Source organism: Kogia breviceps, chromosome 10, assembly GCF_026419965.1.
Source record: "Kogia breviceps isolate mKogBre1 chromosome 10, mKogBre1 haplotype 1, whole genome shotgun sequence".
Taxonomy (NCBI): domain Eukaryota; kingdom Metazoa; phylum Chordata; class Mammalia; order Artiodactyla; family Physeteridae; genus Kogia; species Kogia breviceps.
Window position 1 is genome coordinate 86,442,205 of NC_081319.1, and position 21,216 is coordinate 86,463,420.

The 21,216-nt window shown below is 47.4% G+C and overlaps 1 protein-coding gene and 6 non-coding genes across 7 annotated transcripts; 1 reads left to right on the top strand and 6 right to left on the bottom strand.

The window, feature by feature from the left end:
* Positions 1-89: 89 nt before the first annotated feature.
* Positions 90-162, bottom strand: TRNAV-CAC (transfer RNA valine (anticodon CAC)). The gene has a single exon. It is a non-coding gene; the product is annotated as a tRNA-Val (tRNA).
* Positions 163-1,224: 1,062 nt separating this feature from the next.
* TRNAI-AAU (transfer RNA isoleucine (anticodon AAU)) lies at positions 1,225-1,298 on the top strand. The gene has a single exon. It is a non-coding gene; the product is annotated as a tRNA-Ile (tRNA).
* Positions 1,299-2,028: 730 nt separating this feature from the next.
* TRNAR-ACG (transfer RNA arginine (anticodon ACG)) lies at positions 2,029-2,101 on the bottom strand. The gene has a single exon. It is a non-coding gene; the product is annotated as a tRNA-Arg (tRNA).
* Positions 2,102-5,300: 3,199 nt separating this feature from the next.
* TRNAV-UAC (transfer RNA valine (anticodon UAC)) lies at positions 5,301-5,373 on the bottom strand. Its single transcript has one exon. It is a non-coding gene; the product is annotated as a tRNA-Val (tRNA).
* A 2,284-nt stretch (positions 5,374-7,657) lies between these two features.
* TRNAT-AGU (transfer RNA threonine (anticodon AGU)) lies at positions 7,658-7,731 on the bottom strand. Its single transcript has one exon. It is a non-coding gene; the product is annotated as a tRNA-Thr (tRNA).
* Positions 7,732-13,214: 5,483 nt separating this feature from the next.
* Positions 13,215-20,384, bottom strand: LOC131764227 (POM121-like protein 2). The gene is given in 10 exon segments (XM_059077192.2): positions 13,215-13,552; positions 13,555-13,775; positions 13,777-14,342; positions 14,345-14,799; positions 14,802-14,939; positions 14,942-15,745; positions 15,748-15,808; positions 15,811-16,309; positions 16,523-16,877; positions 20,333-20,384. Coding segments are annotated over 10 exon segments (3,489 nt in total).
* TRNAM-CAU (transfer RNA methionine (anticodon CAU)) lies at positions 18,131-18,202 on the bottom strand. The gene has a single exon. It is a non-coding gene; the product is annotated as a tRNA-Met (tRNA).
* Positions 20,385-21,216: the final 832 nt, after the last annotated feature.

A 21,216-nucleotide genomic window follows, 5' to 3' on the forward strand; every position in this document is an offset into this window, starting at 1 on the left:
CGGGAGCCGCCTCACCTACCTGATTTCTCGGAAGGTTCCTGAGAGGTTCAGGAGGATGCTTCAAGAAAGCAGACTCCGGAGAGGTGAGATGTTTCCGCCCGGTTTCGAACCGGGGACCTTTCGCGTGTGAGGCGAACGTGATAACCACTACACTATGGAAACTGAGCTTCCCCTGCTTGTGCTTATTCCCCCCGCCCCCCCCCACCCCCGCTCCCAACTCCCCCCCCCCGCCCCCCCCGGTGCGTCTAAGAGAGAAGGGACTTTCTGCCTAGCCCAGGTTCGGCCACGTTGAATTGCTTCTCTCTTCCAGGAAATGATCGGGGTTACTGCGCTTCTGTATTAAAACCAATAATACTAAAGTCAATGAGTCACACCAGGCAAATACTACCCTTAAGCGAAGAATTCCTTTCCAAAGGCAGGACAGACATTTTAGGCAGCGTCCGGGTACAGCAGATTTCTGAAAATTGCTCGATTTTGTCCTATTGTGGGTTAGGAAGTTCTGTGATCACCATCTCTTAGGTGCCAGAACATGATCGCAGAAGAGTAACCGGGATTCGGTGCCCTTGAACTCTGGTAGCTGCCCATTCTGTGCCGGGGCAGTGTTTGACCGACAGAAACCGAGGGACGGAGAGGGGAAAATGCCCACTGGTCTGCCAGGCCGTCCTTTCTTGTCCCCTCTGACCTCCATTCTGTGCCAATTGAGCACTAATCAACCAGAGTCAGACTAAAATTGCTGTTGTTGATAGCATCGTTAATGTAGTAAAATTGCTGTTATAGATATCATCACTAACGTCCAAAGTCAGTTTGTTTCTGTAGGGCAAGTTGAGCTAAGAGATCCCCGAGCCGTGGACGACCTGGCCAGAGAATGGTAAACCGGAAACATCCTGACTCCTGAAGCAATGATTCCGAAATGGTGGTCAATGCCAGCTTCTTTGTTCTTCCCCTTTAAAAACACCCGTATGTCAAAGACGAAGGCGGAGTGGACGTGAGACTTGTCTCGCAGTCCCTTGCTTGGCGCCGTGCAACCCAAGGCTTCCTTTTGGACAAAGGGCTGCTGTCCGAGTTTGGCTTTCTGTGTAGAGGGCAGAGCAGATCTTCGGTGGGTTACACAGGGAGCAGCTAGGTATCCGAGGACCGTGAAAAGTAAACGTTTGTCTTTGCCCGAAGAGGTACTGCGGGTAATGGTGGTTAAAAGTTTCAACGAAAAGGTGACCGTCGTGTCGCGGCCGGTTAGCTCAGTTGGTTAGAGCGTGGTGCTAATAACGCCAAGGTCGCGGGTTCGATCCCCGTACGGGCCACGGGTGGTGCTTTTACTCCTCACCACCCACGGTGGTTACACGTCTCTAATTGAGACTTGCAAGGCACAGATTACTTAAAGAAAGGGGAAAAAACAACAACAAAAAAACCCCAGCACGTCACTCACGTTACGCCCCCTCATTTTGGAACTGTGGAACCAGCGCTCTTGCGGAAGTCGCGGTGCTCGGAAGCAAGCTGCGGCCTGGAATCTTGAGTGCGTGGTGGTCAGGACCAGCTCCGATATCCGGTCTGCACAAGCCCGGCCTTTCTGGATTTACCATTGCCTCAGTCAAAGTCTCTTGTCTTTCTATTCGGAAGGGGTCGAGGGGTAACCCAGTGAGGCTAATATTGGTGAAGACACTCGTAGATCCACAATGTTTCTTTCTTTCTTCTTGTTCTTCGTCCTCCTCTTCTTTTTTCTTAAAGCCTCTTTGACTTGAATCTGTGTATAGGTGTCTCTGTGTGATCCTTTCTCCATACTTGCCGTGTGAGGTTGAACCTTTCTCCCTATTTGCGGTATGAGATTGAAACCAGAAAACGTGAGATTGTGAACGTTCCTGTGATCGCCTTTGAAGGGTCCTTCCGAGTTGCACAAGAGGCGGGATTGATTGCCCCGTGGGGCAACAAGAAGGAAGGTGAGGGAGCTTTTCGCAGCACCTCATTGTGATCCGAGAAAGTTTGAAGAATTGGTCGGCGTGTCAACTGCAAGGCGATTGGGTGCCAAAAGGGTTCCGAGCCAGCCAGGAGTCGAACCTAGACTCTTCTGATCCGTAGTCAGACGCGTTATCCATTGCGCCACTGGCCCCCCCGCGAGAGCGGGTCTCAAGTATGCCTATTTAACTAAATGAGACCTCCGAAGTCGCTGGTTCCGGAATGAGGATAGAAATAACCGCAACACCGTTGACTCCGACAGATTCATGTAATTTGCGGTGAGTGTATATAATACAACGTTGTTTTCAATTTCTATGTTTGAAATCATAAGAATTGTAACCCTTAGAACATTCCACACGTGATAGCAAGAATGTCATTCCCTGAAAGCAAGTTTTCGCCTGCGAGTGCTCTTTGCTAATTTTTGCAATCAATCTGTTAATCTGCCATGCTTCCACCCGCGTCACGTATTCTTACGTACTTCTATTGGACCCTGATGATGTGTGCGTGGGTGACTAATGACTGCCCTGTATTCTCTTTAATTAAGTGTTGTAACATAGTGCACATTTATTTGGTTTGGAAATGCATTCGGCTGTAAGAATCACATCTTTTCCTCTCACTGTTAAAAGAGTAAGCCTCACTAAGAGGGAGAATCATGGGCAAATTCTGTGACAAACCATGCATCGGATAAAAGCAGGCAAAAGTCAACGGTAAAGGCAAAAAGAGGCAAGAATTCAGTCACTCCGTAAAGGTACACACATTCCAGAAATCAAATTTGACATAGAATGTGGGAATTTAGGAACTGACTTAACACCACATACATTTCAAACAGACAGACATGCTCTTTTTCGACAATTTGGTTGTATGTTCATTTTAGTTTTCAAATTGGGCAAAAGAGACGCCTCAAAATGTACAACTGCCTCGAGAGAAGGATCTTGGATGTTGAGAGAGAGAGACACGGTATGGTTATGTTCTTGACGGCACAAACTTGGAATCCAGAGTGCAATGCTTTCTCATCCCAGCTTTGCCATCTTTCACCTAACTGGCTTTTGCAATAAAAGAGAGGTGTACGGTGCTAACAGGAATCTGAAGATTTACTTAGAAAGTTTTATCTGAAGGAGTAATGGTGGAGGTCAAGTTTCAAGGTCGAGGAAATGTTCACTAGGGATAGAGAAAGTATTTGAGGTAGAACGAACAGTAGGTGCACACATCCCTGGGAAACAGGAGGAACTGCTGGCAGGTAGGACAGTGTGGTTGGGAGAGAGGGGGCAGTGAGGTACGAAATGAAGCTGAAGACATAGGAGTGGCCATGGAGAGGGTTTCAGGCCATAATCTTCAGGGCCGCATAATAAAATAGCCATCAGATGTTTAGGTGATAGGCAACTCTCTTAGAAGCACTGCTTTCTGTCTGTCATACTTTTGTCCTCTCAAAGTTCACAGAATCTGAGAACTAGTCTGACCTAATCTAAGCAAAAGCCAGCTAAAATTCCCCCAAACATTTGAGAAAATTCCCAGGCATTCAGATCATGTGACTCCCCTTAGTCCACGAGGGACAAGAGCCAGGGTACCTGTAGAGAGGAAGTACTACTGGCACTGGCGTCCCAGGAAGGGAGGCGTTTACTCTTCCTCTTTACAACAGACATTTTTACTTCTGGTAAGGGTAAAAGTTAAATGGTGAAAGCAGATGTAACGGTATGTTTTTGTTTGTTTGTTTGTTTGTTTAATGGTTAAAGCAGATGTAAAAGGTATGTTTAATAGGTCGCAAAACAGGCTGCTCTAGTCAGGGTTAAGTTTTAGTTAAATCGTATGTAAGCCATAACCACTTCCCCACACCTTAATGTGTGAACATTTCTTCCGTAACCATCAAGTAGAAATACTGTATGCGGTACTTCATGTGTTTTTGTAAATTAAAAAAATCGGTGCCTAAAACACACACACCACCAGCTCAATATACTATCAGAACATTTCCCCCTGTCCTTCCTCTCTTCTGAGAAATCCCTCACACAGCCCGGCAAATCCAGAGTGCGCTGTTCACGGTCCTGACTCCGGGAAGAGGCGGGCTTCCCGGTGGCAACGCGGACCACCTCCGCCCGCCGGGCACGCACCTTGAGTTGAGCGGGATGCCGAGCCCCTGAAGTGGCCGAGAGGAGCCCCTGCCGGCCTCGACACGCTGCCTGCGAGGGCCTCCGCGCGCCATTCCGCGTACGTCTGTCCGCAGACTCGTCTCTAAAACACACACGCCGGTCAACCCACCCTAAGCCCTCTCCGAGCCCGGCGGGAACTGTTCTGTGCCTAAAGGCAACTGCCTTTGGGACCCACGCAAGCGACGGGTCTCTGCGCCCAAAGGACAACTCGTGGCAGCGAGCGGCCACCCCTCCCAGGCAAGCCTAGGTGGCTGAGGCGAGTCGGCCTACGGATCCCGGCGCGCGGCCTGGGCTTCCGGAGAAGGGGCGGCTTGGCCTTGACCGCGTTGTGGAAACACCTGAGCAGAGAGACCCGGATGAAGGCGGACTGCAGCCCGAGTCCCTGAGGGTATTGACGGGGGTACGAACGCGGACCCCGGGAACTAGGAGAAAGGGGAAAGGACAGTGAGGTCAAGCAACGGCCTCTGCCGGACACAAAATCTCCGTGTAGTCTCTGGGGACGGGAAACGTTTCTGATTCATTTCCTCCACCCCCTCCTCCATTGCTTTCCACCTTCTCCACACACACGTTTTATACTGAAGATTTTTGAAAATATTTCTGGCAAGGAAAAAAGAAAATGCCAGAGATGGAAGACATGTGGAAACATCACCTTTTGTTTTTCGTTCGTTTGTTTTACATCCTTGTTTGTCTGATGGCATTCATTCACTTATTCATTTCTAATTGCGGTAAGCATACCTCAGCTGCTTCCTGGCCATTTGCTTGCATTTCAAATCATTTGCCTATACAGTGAAAGTGAAAACAGTAAAGTCTGTTAAAGAAAATTTAACAAAATACTCCATGCCTTTGGGATGAGCAACTGTATGTTAGACAGGACATACAAGCACTAAGCATACAAGAAAGATTGCTACACTGCACCCACCCCACCCCCCAAAAAACTGAACACGTTTTTCTTCAAAAGTCCATTCGGAGAGAAAAACACTAGGCACAGACTGGAAGGACATACTCATAATTCACACATTGTAAAAGGTGTTGGAGTCCGAGGAACCTACAGAAATGGTAAAAGGCAGTAAGTACTTGAACAAGATGTAGGTCTGAGCACTGCTGCTGTGAGGATAGGTTGGAAACCCTTTGTTGTGAGGTCGGCACCTTGGAGAGGGCAGCAAGGTAGTCGTTGTAGTTGTGGGTAAAGTGGCAAAAGCCTGGGCAGAGTACTGTTTCCGCCTGGTTTCGAACCAGGGACCTTTCGCGTGTAAGGCGAACGTGCTGACCACTACACCACGGAAACGTCACACGCACGGGGGGTTTTACAAGTCCCATAAAACGGCATTTCCTTGGTGCTCCCCAAGTCTAATAATTTTGAGTATTTCTCTTTCAGTATATTGTCACTCACGCACTTTGCTTTCCCTCCTTTTTAAAAACGTGTTAAAATAAGAATATAGGCACTCTACGACTCATAACCAAACGTAACTCGAAAGCAGAGTCCAAATTCCTTCTCCCACATCAGGCAGGGTAACCTCAGGCTCCTAGGGCATGTGATTACAAGGAACTACCCGACGGTACCCTGTGACTTTCATTTCCATCTCTCTTGCTCATCGTAGGACCCAGGACACAGCACACAGAGCCCTGAAGACCCCCAAACTTCCGAGAGGGCGTGCTTGCCCGGAGGAGACTGCTGAGCGGGGGCGGGGTGGGCTGTGCCCCAGGAGGGAGGGACAAAAGGAGTAGTGTTTGGGAATTCATGGGACCGGACTTTGTGCCTGCCGAGCAGGTTGAGGTGGGAGTCGTCAGTCAGTCAACTTCTTATCCAGGGTCACTCACACTGGCCTGGAGCGCCTGTGCTTTGAGCGACGTCAATCTGTGCAACAGCTGACGTACTAGCCTGTACTTTATTTTTCTCCTCACTTCACCTGACCTTCGTCACTGTATTTGTGCACTTCCCAGCTTTCACCTCAAGGATCAGGGAGGTGCTCAGCAGCAAAAACATGGTCTTTCCTCGAATTCTCTGTGAGAAATCCGTGATAGGACAGCTCCGCATCAGCACATCTGACAAAGAGCAAAGCCGAAAACTCCTGCTCTCAGCAACTCAAACTTGGGTCGGTCACAAGGTTGCAGGAAACAGAGAAGAGAGACAGTACTTCCCAGCTAGCAGGATTGGAGTCCGTTTTTTCCCTGATATCGAGTTGGCAGCATAAATGATGATTTATTATTTTCCAATAATTTGATTAGAAGTTTATTGAAAAGCAGTCAACGAGTGGCCCCCAACGTGGCCAATCCTGACCCTACCAGATGTCCTGAAAAAGGGCACATGCACTGAGTATTATCACAAGATTGCACGAAATCAGTTAATTTCTTTTAAAATTGCCAAATGAAGCCACAGAGATAAACGGTCATTCATTTTCCGGTACAGATGAACTTACTTGCAAGGTAGAAACAGAGACAGAGATGTAGGGAACAAAGTTATGGATACCAAGGGGGGAAGGGGGAGTGAGATGAATTGGGAGATTGGGACTGACATATCTACACGGCTATGTATAAAAGAGATAACTAATGAGAACCTACCACATAGCACAGGGAACTCTACTCAATGCTCGTGGTGACCTAAATGGGAAGGAAATCTAAACAAGAGGGGATATGTGTGTACGTATCACTGATTCACTTTGCTGAACAGCGGAAACAGACACAACATTGTAAAGCAACTATACTCCAGTAAAAATAAACTAAAAAGAAAAGAGGAAACGGTTATAACACTACTTGATTTACACTACTCTAATTTATATTAGAATTTTTTCCTTGTTCTTTTATCTGTTTTGGATTAGATTTGACTAAAGGCAAATAAGTAGAAACAACTCCAGATTAAGTAATGGGTGTGGAAAATAGCTGTAAACATATGAAAGTGCAGGACTTGAAAGCACACCCACTGAAACTAGATCACTAATTCAGTAGCCTCGCCTCACACTGCACGGTCCACGTAACAGTAGGGTAGACGTCACTCATCTGGGAGACGGTAGAAATGGTGACTTTCAGGCCCTGGTGCAGATGTAGTAATCTAAAACCCTCACTGTAATGGACCATACCAGGTCATTCATATGCTCACAAAATTTTGAGAAGCATGGCTCTAAGGCGCTATTCAATGCGCCAAAAAGTGATTGGTGCAAAACGGGGGGGGGGGGGGGGATCTGAGGGGAGAGGTTGACCATTCAATGAATCAGTCAAGAAAAACAAACGTCCCTGTTGTGTTAAAAGTTCTAGGAGGCAAAAATAATTGAAGAGATCACACAAAACCGAACTGACAACGTCTGACACCTGATCTAAAAGGTAAAGGGAAGACCAAGAAGCAATCACTCTAGGCAATCCTAACCTTCATCTCATGATTTCAGGGCAAGTGTTCTGGGCGTGTAACACCTTTCAAGGCTCTTGGGAGACTTGCTGATATTATATTTATTTTTTTAAGCAAGGGGACTATTGCTGTCCCCAGCTCCTCCTAGGACTTTCAAGGCATGTAAACTCCAATTTTTCAAGGCATGTGAACTCCATTCTTTTGTTTGCCGTAATTAAAACATCACCTCCTTAGGCCCCACTGGGATTCGAACCCAGGATCTCCTGTTTACTAGACAGGCGCTTTCACCAACTAAGCCACGGAGCCAACTATAACACCACACTGATTCGTATAGTATTTGAAGTAGATGTCACTTTCCTGTTTCACCAATGCATTGCTCAAGGATTTTTGATTAATGATAGAGTCTCGGGACTACTTCTCAGAATCTCTATCAAGTTCTTTTACTCTCTCTCGCCTGAAATATGCACGGAAGTTTACATGCTGTGCCAAGACACGCAAAACTTGCTGAGCCTCCGGACCCTGGAAGTAGGTAGCCAAACCATTTCACTTCTAGGAGCTTTTACAACTTCGTTATAGGAGATATTTCTCAGTTTCAAATCTGCAATTGGGAAATGATGGTGCTTATCGGTCTTGAAACATAACACGAACTGGAGCACTTTGAAGGACTTCACCACACCATTTGCTACTCTTACTGTGAAAAAGCAAGATCATACAGAAGAGAAATGTGCTTCCCAATATTGATTTTGGAGCTACGTGGCAGGTAAAGGCATGCAAAGGGAAAAAAAGAAGGTAAGAGTTCGGCAAACGTATACATGTTAAGAACGATGTTTGACCCAGAGATATAGACAATATAAAACTTAGGTAGACATGTCTTACTTAAAAACTGGTCCTAGTGCCCGAAATAAACCACCAAAGCATAAATATCAGAGAGTTGTCCTCTCCTTTGAGAATGAGAAGGCAGTATGGAATGATGCTTAAGAGCACAAACTGTGATGTCAGGCTCCATTGGTTCTTTGTTCCAAACCTGTCATTATATTTGTGACCTTGAGAAAATAATGTAAAATCTCTATTTCTTGTTTTCATTTACTCAAATTCTCTGGGGAGTGCTGGCAGATAGTGTAGGTTATAACCAGCCTCAATCTATAAGACTTCTACAAGCGTGTTATATCTAGGCCAGGTACACGACATTGCTTCCTGAGCTGATAGAGAATAGTGTAAGGAAACTGCCTGTATCTCTTGCAATAGCAGGCAATTTGTTTCCTTTTGTTGTTTATTTCAACAGCCATAGCTGCTCGAGTGCTTCCGTAAAGGTAGGTCACATTTTCCACTCGTTTCTATTTGGAGAACTCCTTCGTTGCCATCAAATCTGTAAGATTTAAAATTTTCTGCCCAATGCAATACACCTCTCCTATTGTATTTTAAGTATCAGGTATCATGTGTATTAATGGGAAGACTAAGTTAAATTAGGAACCACCTGCATTTATGCACATCAGGGATGCCTAAAACTGAAAAAAGCGCGTGTGCGCCCCCCCCCCCCCCCCACACACACACACACACGTCCACCCGGCATTAAAGTAATCTGTGAAGTCTTTAAGAACAAAAAAGAAGGCGTGATTAATACTACCTGGGAGAAGTCTGAGCTCTGTGAAGAACCCACCAAAGAACATTGAACTGGCCACTGTTCTTTCTGAAAAACTTGGATTTTATAATGGTGCGATAGATAAACCCAGTTTTGTGGGGCAAGATGTAACAAAGAGAAGTGGTTCAGATGCTTATGGGCCCAAATGGAAATATTTTAGGCCCAAGATAGGAAAGAAAACACTTTGGGTGTGATTTGAAACTTTGTGAGAGAAACCCACCGAACCTCAAGTTCCACATAAACCAGATGGCTCCATTTCAGATGTCTTTTACAGGCTAAAGACAAATCTCATTGGTCTGGTTTGCATTTCAGTGTGCGAATGCGACGCTAGGAGACTATTTGGCAGGACAAGTATACATCATGTAGCACAGATAACCATATAAATATCTCTGCCATGTCCCTCACCAAAATAAGACATCACTATCACATTCCTTCAGCTTTGAACAACTACCTATCATGGACCTACTGTCAACCAGGCGTTTGCCTCAACACTGGTTTCAGTGGTGGCCAAGAGACATGTTTCTTATTGGAATTTTTTAAATTAAATTTTTATTTCGGAATAACTTTAGAAAAGTTGCAAAGACAATACAGAGATTTGCCTTATACCCATTACCTAGTTCCCCTTAATATTAGCTTCTTCCATTATCATGGTACCTTTGTTAAAACTCAGAAACCAACATGGGTACTTTACTAATAACTAAACTCCTGACTTTGTGTGTATCACAGCAGTTTTTACACTAATGTCCCGTTTGTTTCCAGGATCCTACATTGTATTCAGCCTCCTCTGGTCTGTGACAGTTTCTCAGTGTTGATGAAGTATTTCTGTCGCATACTTGACTGTTTTCCAATCTGGGTTTGTCTGATATTTTTTACATGATTGGCTTGGGGTTATAGATTTCTGCGGGAGACCACAGAGATAAAGTACTTGTCCCATCGCATCGTATCAGGTGTTACATGACAGGAGCATAGCTTACCATCGGTGATGCCAACCTTGATCATTTTTAAGGTAGTGTTTGACATTTTTCTCCCTTGTGAAGTTCCTATTTTTTTTCCTACTTCCTACTCTACTATTTAGAAGTTAGTCACTCAGTATGGCCCATATTCCGGAAGGGAGGGGATTAAGCTTCATCTCCTGGGGGTGGGGGGAGTATTTACTTATATTAGTTGGAATTCTTCTGTAAGGAAAATGTTTCCCTTCTCCTGTATTCATTGACTGATTGATTGATATCAGTATGGACTCATGAATATGTATTTCATACTTTGGATTATAATCCAAAACCACACTATCTGTTGTTCAAACTGTTCCAGCTTTGGTCATTGGGAGCTCTTTCCCTGTTATAAAGAGACAATTGGCAAAGCTGTTTCTTTCCTACTGCGTTGATATTGATAACTTTTTTTTCACACATCATACAAAAAGATCTTGTTTCACCTTTCGCTGAACTAGTTAAGACCCAAGTGTGGAAGTGTAGAAAGTGTGGGTGGTTTCCCAGTTTATTTTTGGACGAAAATAATCCAATAGGGTCAGTTTCTTTGCAAGAATCAGTTACCCGGTGGAAAAACAACAGGCCCCAAGCCGCTCTATTTCCCTTGCTAGTCACTCACTACTACCAAGTCTATTCAAGTCTTTGCTCAGATGTCAACCTCTCATAAGAGCTCAGATGAAACTGTAGTGCCATCTTAGTCCACCTACCCTGCTCTATATTTGGGCCATGCCGTTTACAATCTCTTTCACATGGTAGTCATTTCCTAGTATGCTTATTGTTTATTTTTTAATCACACCCCCTGCTAGAACATAAACGCCACAAGAACAGGAAGTTTATCTGTCACGGAAAACATCCCAAATATTAGAAGAGTGCCTAGTAACTAGTATCAGATGCCCAGTATTTTTTGAGTGAGTGAATGATTGAATAGGACAAATATTTCCCTCACATTCCACAGTCATTTCACACTCCGTCTATACGAAATTCCATGTATTCTGCCAAAATTACAATTTCCATCCTCCAGGTCAGATGGCTAAGGGTCCGTCTTCTCCAAGTCCCCCTTACCCTTATTCTGCACATCTCCTCTGCACACACGGTGCAATCTGTCACCAAGTCCTGTTTCTTAATCCCTCCTCTCTCTACTGCCTCCCCACGCCCACTCTTAACTACCTGGTTAACAATCCCTGTTAACCAGGTAATTAATTACCTAGTTTGAATGTATTGTATCTTTCATCTTTGTTGGTGTCTCCGCAGCCTCCCCCACACTTCCAAGCCTCCAGCCTGTCCCCGTTTGACTCCTTCCTCACAGCTCACAGCTAGAGCAATCGAAACCCAAGCTTGCCTCTTTCCTACTTAAAACCTTCCCATGACTCTCCATTGTATTTGGAACCCTGTGCACACTGCACGATATGGTTTATAAGCATATCCATGATCTGCCCCTTCTTCTCCCAAACCATGCCTGACTCCTTGAAAGCTATCCAGATAGAGGCGTTCTGTCTTCCAGGCCCTCCTGTGCACGTGTTTTGTCTTTGGCCTGAAATACCCTTCTCCAGTTGCTAGAACTGGAGAACACACACCGTAAAACAGAATTCAAGCCTCAAGACTTAGATAAGATGACCTTCTGCCCTGCTTCCATTCCCTTAGTACCTGTCGCTTGTTATGGAATCACTGGCTTACTTACCAGTCTCCCCGTGAAACCATAATCTCCAAAGCCGAAGTTCTCCTTCACCTCTGAATGTCTGGTGCAAAGGACGATACAAGGTATATAGTCATCACTGGATAAATGTTAAATTATCATGGAAAGAGCTGTAGAAATTGTCTAATACTTTTCCTCTGGCCCCCCCTCTGTCAGATGGCAATCTTGGGTTGTGGAATGCCTTTCAAAGTAGAAACGGTATGGATATTTAGAGTCGTATATACCTGGGTTAGAGTTCTGACTTTGGTGGTTTGCTCTAGTGAGGGAGAAGCGAACGCACACTTTGGAGCCAATAGGGTTGAAATCCCGAATCTAACCTTTACTAACTGGTTGAGCTTGGGAAAGTTTCTTAATATCCTTCTGCCTCTGAATAGATATGCGTTTTATAGTAATTCCTGTATCATAAACTCATTTCAACGATTTATTTTTATTTTATCAACCAACTTAAGAGTCCTTGTTTTTCCAATTAGGTCTCTTCCAAGGTATCCATAAAACAGGAGATAGATGTATTCAGGGAGTCATTCTTGCCTTTTCCTTTTTTCCATCAGGATGATACGTGCTAAGGAATATGTCGTAGCTACTCATAGACCTCCCACTGGTTACAGTACAGAGGTCAGCTTAGGTATCTGCTCTTCTTCCCCTTCTCCCTTTGTTCTCAGGCCCAAGAGTTTTCCTGCCCTACCCACCCTATCCGGGAGAGATGTGAGGTAGAGGGTGATTTTATATGGTACAAATTAAAAGAAAAGTAGAAGCTTTGGTTCCCTAATTGAGCACTTCTCACGCGTAATTATGGAGGAATCATGACCTATGGTGTAAAGAAAAGAAGCAAGGTTGAACCACTCTGTTTGTTTTTTCCTCCCCTGGCCCTCCCATGGATGGTCTCACGGGTAGACCATTGATCCTCAGGAAAAGTTGGCTTCATGGTCAAATTGCATTAAAAGCTTCTCCAAAATAAATAAATTAAACTAAAAAAAAAATCTTCTCCAAGAACCAACTGAGGAGCAAACTAGCAGGAAATGAGGAATCGGCCTCCCTAGGGGACCAGATAAAGGAACCACTTCTTTGAGCCAAATAGAAGCAGGCTAAGATTTAGAGAGAATCTATTCCTCCTCCCAAAGATGCAAGAGAATGTGGCTTGTACTTTTTGCCTCTCTGGCACGCCTGTTCCCAGAGAAAACAGCAGGAGTCAGCGTCCTGACTGAGCTCACCCTTGACACAGAAAGGAGTGGGTAGGGAGGGGAAGGCAAGGCTCCGTTCAATTCCAAAGCTTTGGTTCCACTCAGTTTCATTCTGCTACCACCACTAGATGCTTTAGTCCTTCACTTTCCTCTAGAATGTAGATTAGGACCACAAGGTGAATGTGTAAAGCTCTCACCTTAGATCTGGCGTATTTTTGCTGTAGAGAATTAGAAGTGACTGAGGCACTTTACTATGCTGAGGTCCAAATCAGAGTACGAATGGCAAGGGACACAGGTTATTTCTTGCGGGCATGATGCCTTCGGGAATGCCCTTGCTCCCTATTCTTTGGGGTTTTTGATTTTGCACCAATGGAAAATGAAGGGGCTGACGATCCGAAAGATCTTCTCCCAACAGAGCCCTGGGGCGGTGGAGAGGGCATCCCAAAGCCAAGGCTGCTGCCTGCCTTCGCTGATCCACTGACAGGGGTGCTCTGAGCAAAGGGGGCCATGGAGGGGTCCCCAAACACAGTTTTTCTTGCAGAAATGCCGGCCTTCCCCAAGGCAAAAGGTGTGCCCTGGCTGGCCCGGCCCTGGTTGTTTGGGCCCCAGCCTTTCCCCAAGGGCGTGACGGTGCAGCGCTCCCGCCTGGACCTGCTCCAGTGCTGAATGCTCCGGAGTTGGAGCTCATGTCTGGGGCAGTGACGCTGGTCCCAGTCTCCTCACAGTCCATAGGGGCCACTAATCCCCCAAAGTCAAGTGGTCGTGGGGCTGTGCTGCCAAACACTGAGCCGCAAGTCCCACTCCGCTGGGTTGGGGTGACAACTCCCAAACCATTCGTATTAGCTTGACCAAAGGGAACCGACTGGAGTGCTGTCAAAGGCCGGCCAGCAGCTGGCAGGGATGTGAAAGGTGGAGGCTGATGGTGCCAAAGCCCCAAAGGCTGACTGCGTGGTACCGCTGAAGGACGGCTGGGCTGGAGTCGGTGTTGGGATTGAGGAGGCCACTCTTGAGTTTCCAAAAATGAAAGAGCTACTGAAGCTTGGGCCAAGGGCTGGTTCGGGGGCTTCTTGCTTCTGCACATATGCAGCCCCAAATGCAGGTTGGGGAGTGGCTCCCAGGGATAGCGGGAAAGGTGGCCTTGAGCTTGACTCTAAGGGAATTGTGAACGCTGAGGTCGAACTGGAGATCCTGGATGACAATGCAGGCTGGTTGGTGGTCACTAGGGCTGAAGTTGCCAGAGGGCTACCCATAGCGCTAAAATTGGCAGTGCTCCTGGTAGGGGATATCTGGAGAGCACTGCGAAGAACCTGGCTAAAGATGGTGACTGTGTGCACGGTAGGAATGGTTGGACGCTGGCACAGTGGGAAAGTGAAGCCTGCAGCTGCGGAGAAGCTGGCCCTGAAGGCACAGGCAGCCCCGAGAGGCGAGGGAAAGCGGGGCAAGTGGAAGGGACGGAGCAAGTGCTGCCCATGGGACTGGTAACAGTCACTACACCACACTCCAAAGGTGGCTTAAAGGAGCCTCTGGATGTGCTGGCTGGGGTGGTGGACATGACTACAGAGGTAGCCTTGAGCAGGCCGTGGAAGAGACGGGTAGAAGCAGGAGGAGGTGGAGGAGAGGTCTGCTTGAAAGAGAAAGGAGCTCTCCCGGGCATAGTTTTCAGTGGTCTTATGCTGCCAAAGATAGGCTTGAAGGTGGGAGTTGAGATACCCGGAGGTGAAGATGCTGCAGCTGTGCTTGAAATTCTGGAATATGAGGAGCCTCCTGTCTCACTCTTGGCTGGGAGCCCCACAATGGGTTTTGACATGCGGTCAGCAGAAGTTGCAGCAGGAGGTGCAGATGCAGGAAGACGGGGAGCTGGGCCGCACATCAATCCAAAGTGCTTTGCATAGTGGGTGCTGCAGGGATAACGGCAGCTGAGTCTCGGGGTATGGCAGCCGGAGAGGTTGAAGGTGGCTATGTGGTGTCAGTGGCTGGTGATGTGGGAGAAACACATGTTTCTCCCACATGTTTCTCCTCACATGTGAGCACCCATGTGAGGCCAGCAGGATCGCTGTTTCCCGAGGCGAGTGGGCCACACTGATTGCCTCTCCGGTCGGTTGTGGGGAGGCCAGTGGACTTGGAGACTCCTGCATTTTATGTAAGCTTTCCAACTGAGGATCAGTGCCCTGGGACAGGGGAGGCCGGATAGCAGACCAAGTGTCAGGGACAGAGTCTGTGGCGACCTCAGTCGTATCCTCTCTGGCTTTGTTGCTCCATTGCAGTCCAGCTTTCTTCCCTAAGGCCAGGTCTTCAGCGACTGCATAACCAAGCTGAGGAGGTGGAGTCAGGGACAGCAGGCTCCCAGGGCTTGACAGAAGCAGGGGAATCTGATTTTGCTGCCCAGAGCTGCCAGGTGTTTCTGGGGACTCATCTGATACCAGTGGGACTGGAGAGTGAGACGGACGACCATGTTCTTTCCTTTTTATTGGCCACTCTGGTATCTGGAGTGATGTACTGGGAATACTTCTCTTCCAAGGCTCAGAGAAATCTCTCCAAGAGCTGTAAGAGCTTGTAATAGCATTTCTTTGGGAGCTAAGGGTGCCACCTGTGTGTGTGCTGGCCAAGGAGTCCACGGAGGAGCAGCTGGGCCTGTGATTCAAGCTGTGATCTGAGCCCCAGCAGTCGAGGCTTCTCTTCAGAGGCCCAGGCCTGGGCACGAAAGAAGCGTGGACTCCATTTTTCCTCAGAGGCTAAAACGCAGACGGTCTGGTCTCTGGAATCCTTCTCTTACTGTCCAAGCTCTCACGGAACAGTGGCTCTTCCCACCTCACTTTCCCCTTTTGCGCTCTCTGAGGGCCCTCAGCACAGTCTCCTTCGCACATGGGTCTGGGGGCTTCTCAGAAGCTGAGCCCCCCCGCCTACCCCTGCAGAGTTCGTTACCTCTGCTGGGGCAGTGGAGGGGGGCGCTGTCCGCTCACGAGGAGCGAGCCTGATGGTCACCGGGCTCCATATTGCCCTGGGGTGCCGAAGAGACCAGATTCTCCGCTTGAAGTAACTCTCCCACCAGTCTGAGGGAAGAGGCTCCATGATGGAATACCTGTTCATGGGAAAGCGCCTCCAAGCCTCATTGACCACCCACGCGTTGGGACTGGTAGGATCCCAGTCCGGCAGCCTCCTCGCAGGTCTGTGCCGAGGGGCAGGGTGGGCACGATGGACGTGCTGAACCCAGGGGACCTGATGAAGGGGCTGAGCTGGCCGGCGGTTCGAGGGCCTCTCCGGCAAGTCTGTGCGCCCCTCTGCTGGGGATGACGGCGAGAGGCCCAGCGGGCCCACGTAAGTGCCCGTGTGGAGCAGTGAGGCGAGGTCGGTGACTTGGACTTCGGGTTTGGCCTCCCGAGGCTTCTGACGCCTGGTGACTCAGCCGCAGTCGAAGTGTTCCGGTGACGGTTGGGATCCCTGCGCGAGGAAAGTGAAAGGCTCTCGGGGCGCTCCTCACCCTCCAGGTCCTGCATCCGAAAGTGAGCGGCCGGTGGAAACAGAGGACACGCGGGCCCTCGGCAGCCCCCGTAGCCTGCTCTGCCAGTTTGAGGCCTAAGCTGGCTGCTCTGGCCTCTCTTCTCACCTCTCCGGGTTGCAGCGCGCGGCACGAGGAGAGGGATTGGAGAGGAAGCGCGCGGCCGGAGGCCCGGAGCTAGAGTCGAGCAGGCGCCGGGTCTCCAGACCCCGGCTCCCGGCCCCGGCACTGATCCGTCCGCCCGTCCGTCCCCCGGAGTCGGAGTAGGGAGGGCAGTCCGAGCCCCTCAGGGTGAGTCGGTGGAGGTTGGGGGCGGGGGGCGGGGCGCTGGCGGGAGCGCGGGACCGGAGACCCGGGCGCGTGGACCTGGGCAGCCCAGACGGCGCTCGTGGCGCCAGCAGCGGGGTTAATGACGGAGGCCGGATTGGCTGCTTGGGGATTCCCGCCCTTCTTCCTTTCCTTTCTGCAGCCAGTAGGTGTCAGTCATTTGCCTCCGGGATGACAAGCTCCTGACGCGGCCGCCATCCAGGGTCGCCTCCCCGAGGGTGAATGTGTGTCGCCCTGCGATTGTTCGCACTTTGAGTATGCAGGTACGATGGCACTCTGGCGGGGTCGCGAGGCTCCGGACGGGGCCAAAGGGATTTCTTGTCTACCGACCGAGAGCCTGAGCGCCTCCGCAGGCACCCGGCGCTGTCCCTCGCTCAGCACCACCCCCGTCCCCCCGCCCCGGCCACCCTCTCCAGTCGCGATCCTCACCTAGCCCAGTGGGGTCGGAGCTCCAGGAGGGGAGCAAAGAAGTGGGAGATTTAAGTTGAGGCTGAATAGTCACGCTAAGCCAGAGTGAACTAGGGGACGAACATTCTGAGAAATTAAAAAACGTTTAATAACGTTTTAAGATTTCCAATACCATTCCTTCCAATAACGATAAAAATGGCACGGATTGGATACGATTCTTTCAAGAAAGGTCATTTCAAGGTTGTTAAGTTAAGGAACTCGGAGAACGAGTTCCATTCAAAACCCACACTGTCCAAAAATGGGTCCAGACGTCTCCCACTTGATCGATCTCTTTCTCCTTGAATTTGTATTTCCACAGAATTTTACGCCAATATAAGGTATGCTTACGCTTAAAGTCTTTATGCGATCGTCCTACTACACTAATCTGCCCCAAATATAGGTATAAACACTGAAATCTGAAATTTTGATATGTGACGGAACCACAAATCTGTTATAATTAACTCTTTTGGTTTCATTTATATTTGCATTTACTAATAGAATGCAATCCATCGAAACATCGTTAAGTAGATGACAAATTTGAAAGGCCGTTTCCTGGAAGTTGTAACAGAAGTAAATATGGAATTTATCACCTCTTTCTCCAAGAGGTCGCATACAATATATTGATATAAGACCACCTCCACTGAAGGAATATTTCCATTGCTCCTCTACTGGACACCAGCGATGGAAGGAATTTTACAGTTCGGGGCAGTGTGTCACTTCGGATAGGTAGAAGGGTTCTGGAATTGCCTAGTGAGAGAATGGTGGGATTTCAAAGGAAGGTGGGAAGAAAGAAGCCAAACTAGAGGATTCTCAAACTCGTGAATGTTAACTGGTTGAACATGGAAGAGGTAGAAATTGATTCGGTGTTTGGTGCGTGCTTGTAACCGAGTTGCAGTAAAGTTTAGCAAGGGACTGAAGAAAAGAAGAAGAAAAACGCCTCTGTAGCAGAGGATGGTTTCGATCCATCGACCTCTGGGTTATGGGCCCAGCACGCTCCCGCTGCGCCACTCTGCTTAGCCCACCCCCCCCCGCAAACTACCACCGTTCTTCCCTTCAATGATTATGTCACCATTTCTGCGCTGAACATTTTTTTCGATCTCCTTTCTTTCTGACGGTTTTCGTCGCCCCTCTCTCGCGAGGTACGCAGAAGATCAGCTCTTCCGCAACCAGATGACCTCAGGTCATCACCTTCGGGTCTGCAATTTTCGAACCTGCCCAAGAGTGCCCAAGCTCGTCATTGAACCCCCTCCCCAGCACCCCTCCCCACTCCCTGGAGCCGCTAGTCTCTCGGAGCGGAGGAAGAGCCCGCGGAGCGAAACTCTGGGTGGACCCTTCTCGGGGAGAAGATCGGAAATCGTGGAGCCAGTTCTGCTGCCACCGGAAAGGAAACGTGTTAACCATCTCCTCTGTTACCTGTCGAAAAATCTTATAGATGACACTTTGAATACAAGAGACGCATTTTGTTTGCTCGCAAGGGCGCAAGATTTTCTTCAGTACGGCGCACCCGAAATAGAGTTAACCCAATTTGTTTCTCAAATTATTCCACGGGGGTCACAATTTCGATTGTATCTCTCGTTTGGGGCCGTTTGGACTAAACAAACAAATAAATTTTGTAATAAGATAGGACCTTCCTTTTCCCGAGGCTTATATTAGAGAGCAGAACCTTTGGGAAGTTCCTGAACACAGCTCTCATTTGCAGCTGCCTCTGCGATGACGCTAGAAGGGGCCCGTCTGGAAGGTTGTAAACCTTTTCTCTTTAGTACTGGAAGCTTTTGGATAGCGAGCGTAGAGGGTTCCTTCAGTCACATGGCTAGGCCGAGGCCTGTATACTAGTGTGTCTTTGTTTGTTTTGTTCGTTTGTTTTTTCTCCTTGTACTCCATGCCCCCATCCACAATAAAACTTAAGGAGCGATGGTGGAGTGGCAAGCTTAGCAGCTCGCGCCAGCAGGGGAGCCTCCTAGGGTCCGCAGCCCTGCGCATCGCCCTACCTGAGCCCAGCTATGCAGATACCCCAGCCAAGGAAAGCAAAACTCCATTATTCCTTTGGGGCTCTTACCCCGACCCCCCACCCCCAGATCTTTGTCATCTCAAGAAGATGCTGCCATCTTCAAATTGTACCCTCTCAAGAAAGTCTTTTTTCAAAACTCTTCTGACTGCAACTCAGTGTCGAAATACATTTTAAGTCACAACTCAATACAATATGCAAACAAATGTATGTATATATATATATACATTTATACATATGAGACAGAGATTTATATATATAAATGAGAGAGACAACTATGGGAATCTCCATCTATCTATCATCTATACCAATATCGATATAGCTATAGATAGATGATATTTGGAGAGACAGAGAGGCCAAACTCTACCACAGTATTTTACTGCATGGGTTTATTGTGATATTTCCTATTTCTATTCCTATATCTTCTATTTCATTTATTAAAATACCATTCATGACCTTTTTGTACATGGATTTTACACCCATTCACTTCTGAGTGATTTGAAAAACACTGTCACTTATATAATGGTATTCGAAATGTCTCTTCCTTTTAGAGTCAGATAAGGAAGATGTGAAAGACAGTGACCATTCCACAGTGCTCAAAGAATTAAGGAAATGGTTCTAATGCCACCAGCTTTTTTGGGGTATCAAACAGGACACAGTGTTAACTCTCCCAGACACTGCTCTCCACATGCCCCTATCTGTGATTATTCCTGCAGTTAGTGAAGGGAAATCACACTTATTCTAAACAGTCCTCTCTGATTTGGGTTTGTTTGTTCTTTGCCACCTCTATTCCACAGTTGTGAAGTGGATTCGTTTTCTCCTCATCTGCTGAAGGATTCTTGCCTGTGTGACTAAGTAAGTATTTGTCCTCACCTCTTAGAGAATATTGTGCTTTTATTCCTCTGTTTTACCGTGTCCAACATATTGTTCTGATGCTGTTCCCTCTGTGTAGAGAATTCTCACCCCAGATATCTATAAGATTTACTCCCTGGCCTCCTTCAAGCTTTTGTTCAAATGTTGGGATCAGTGGATCCAAAGGTTTTGGACAAATGCAGTCTGCCCTCCATTTTCTGTGACTACTTCAAAAGATTTGTCTATTAAGTTCCCCCAACATTTCTTCTAGGGTGAAGAATTCTCACCTTCCTTTGCTGTGTTGTCACAGTACACTGGTTGCAATGTTACCCCATTCATTCAGCATTTACTCTTGCTAGCTGTGCTTTATGGCTCTCTAGCATCAGTTAGATGTTTGTATACTGGAAATGTCAACCTTAAGGTATTTGGGATCATTTGAGATACTTGGAGACATGACTCACCAGATTTCAGCCCCACACCAAGAAGAATTTTGAAAAAGAGGGTAAAAAAACCTTCCTTCAATCTTTTAATAATATTTTAAAATAAGAAATTCCTGTTATTGATGCCTGAGGGTGATGACATCTACTGGATGAGTAGATCTGTCCAGCTAATTGTCCAGTGGCTGTTCTGAAGTAGATTTTATCTGGTAGGTATTAATATCTGATAAAAGATCCTCAACATTGTGACAATTCCCACAAGTCAACCCACATGCATTTCTCCACACCTCTGGTCTCTAATCTTCAAATCTGACTCTCTTCAGATTCCTGATCTTCCAGCCAACCATTCCCTTTTTCCTAGGATTCCACACACAGCTCTATCTTAGGCCACTTCTCTGTCCGTGTAAAGAGGAACATCAAACGAACCATCTAAAGCTCTAACCACTGGGAGGATTTCTTTTCACCACTATGTTGCAGGGCTACTTCTGAGTGGGAGACTGTGTCACAGCAGTGCATTTAAAGCTCACAGCAGCATACAGAACTCACCTATCTATGAACCAAGTGATTTGATTACCAGGGGCTCTTCTACCTAATTCCCCACATAATGGTTCCTAACTTCTCTGAGATGTCGGACTGGACATTTCCACTGACATTTCATTAGTCAAAGCAAGTCACGTGGCCAAGTCCATGAGGACGAGGAAGTGTGTATATTATATAATAAATATATTATTTTA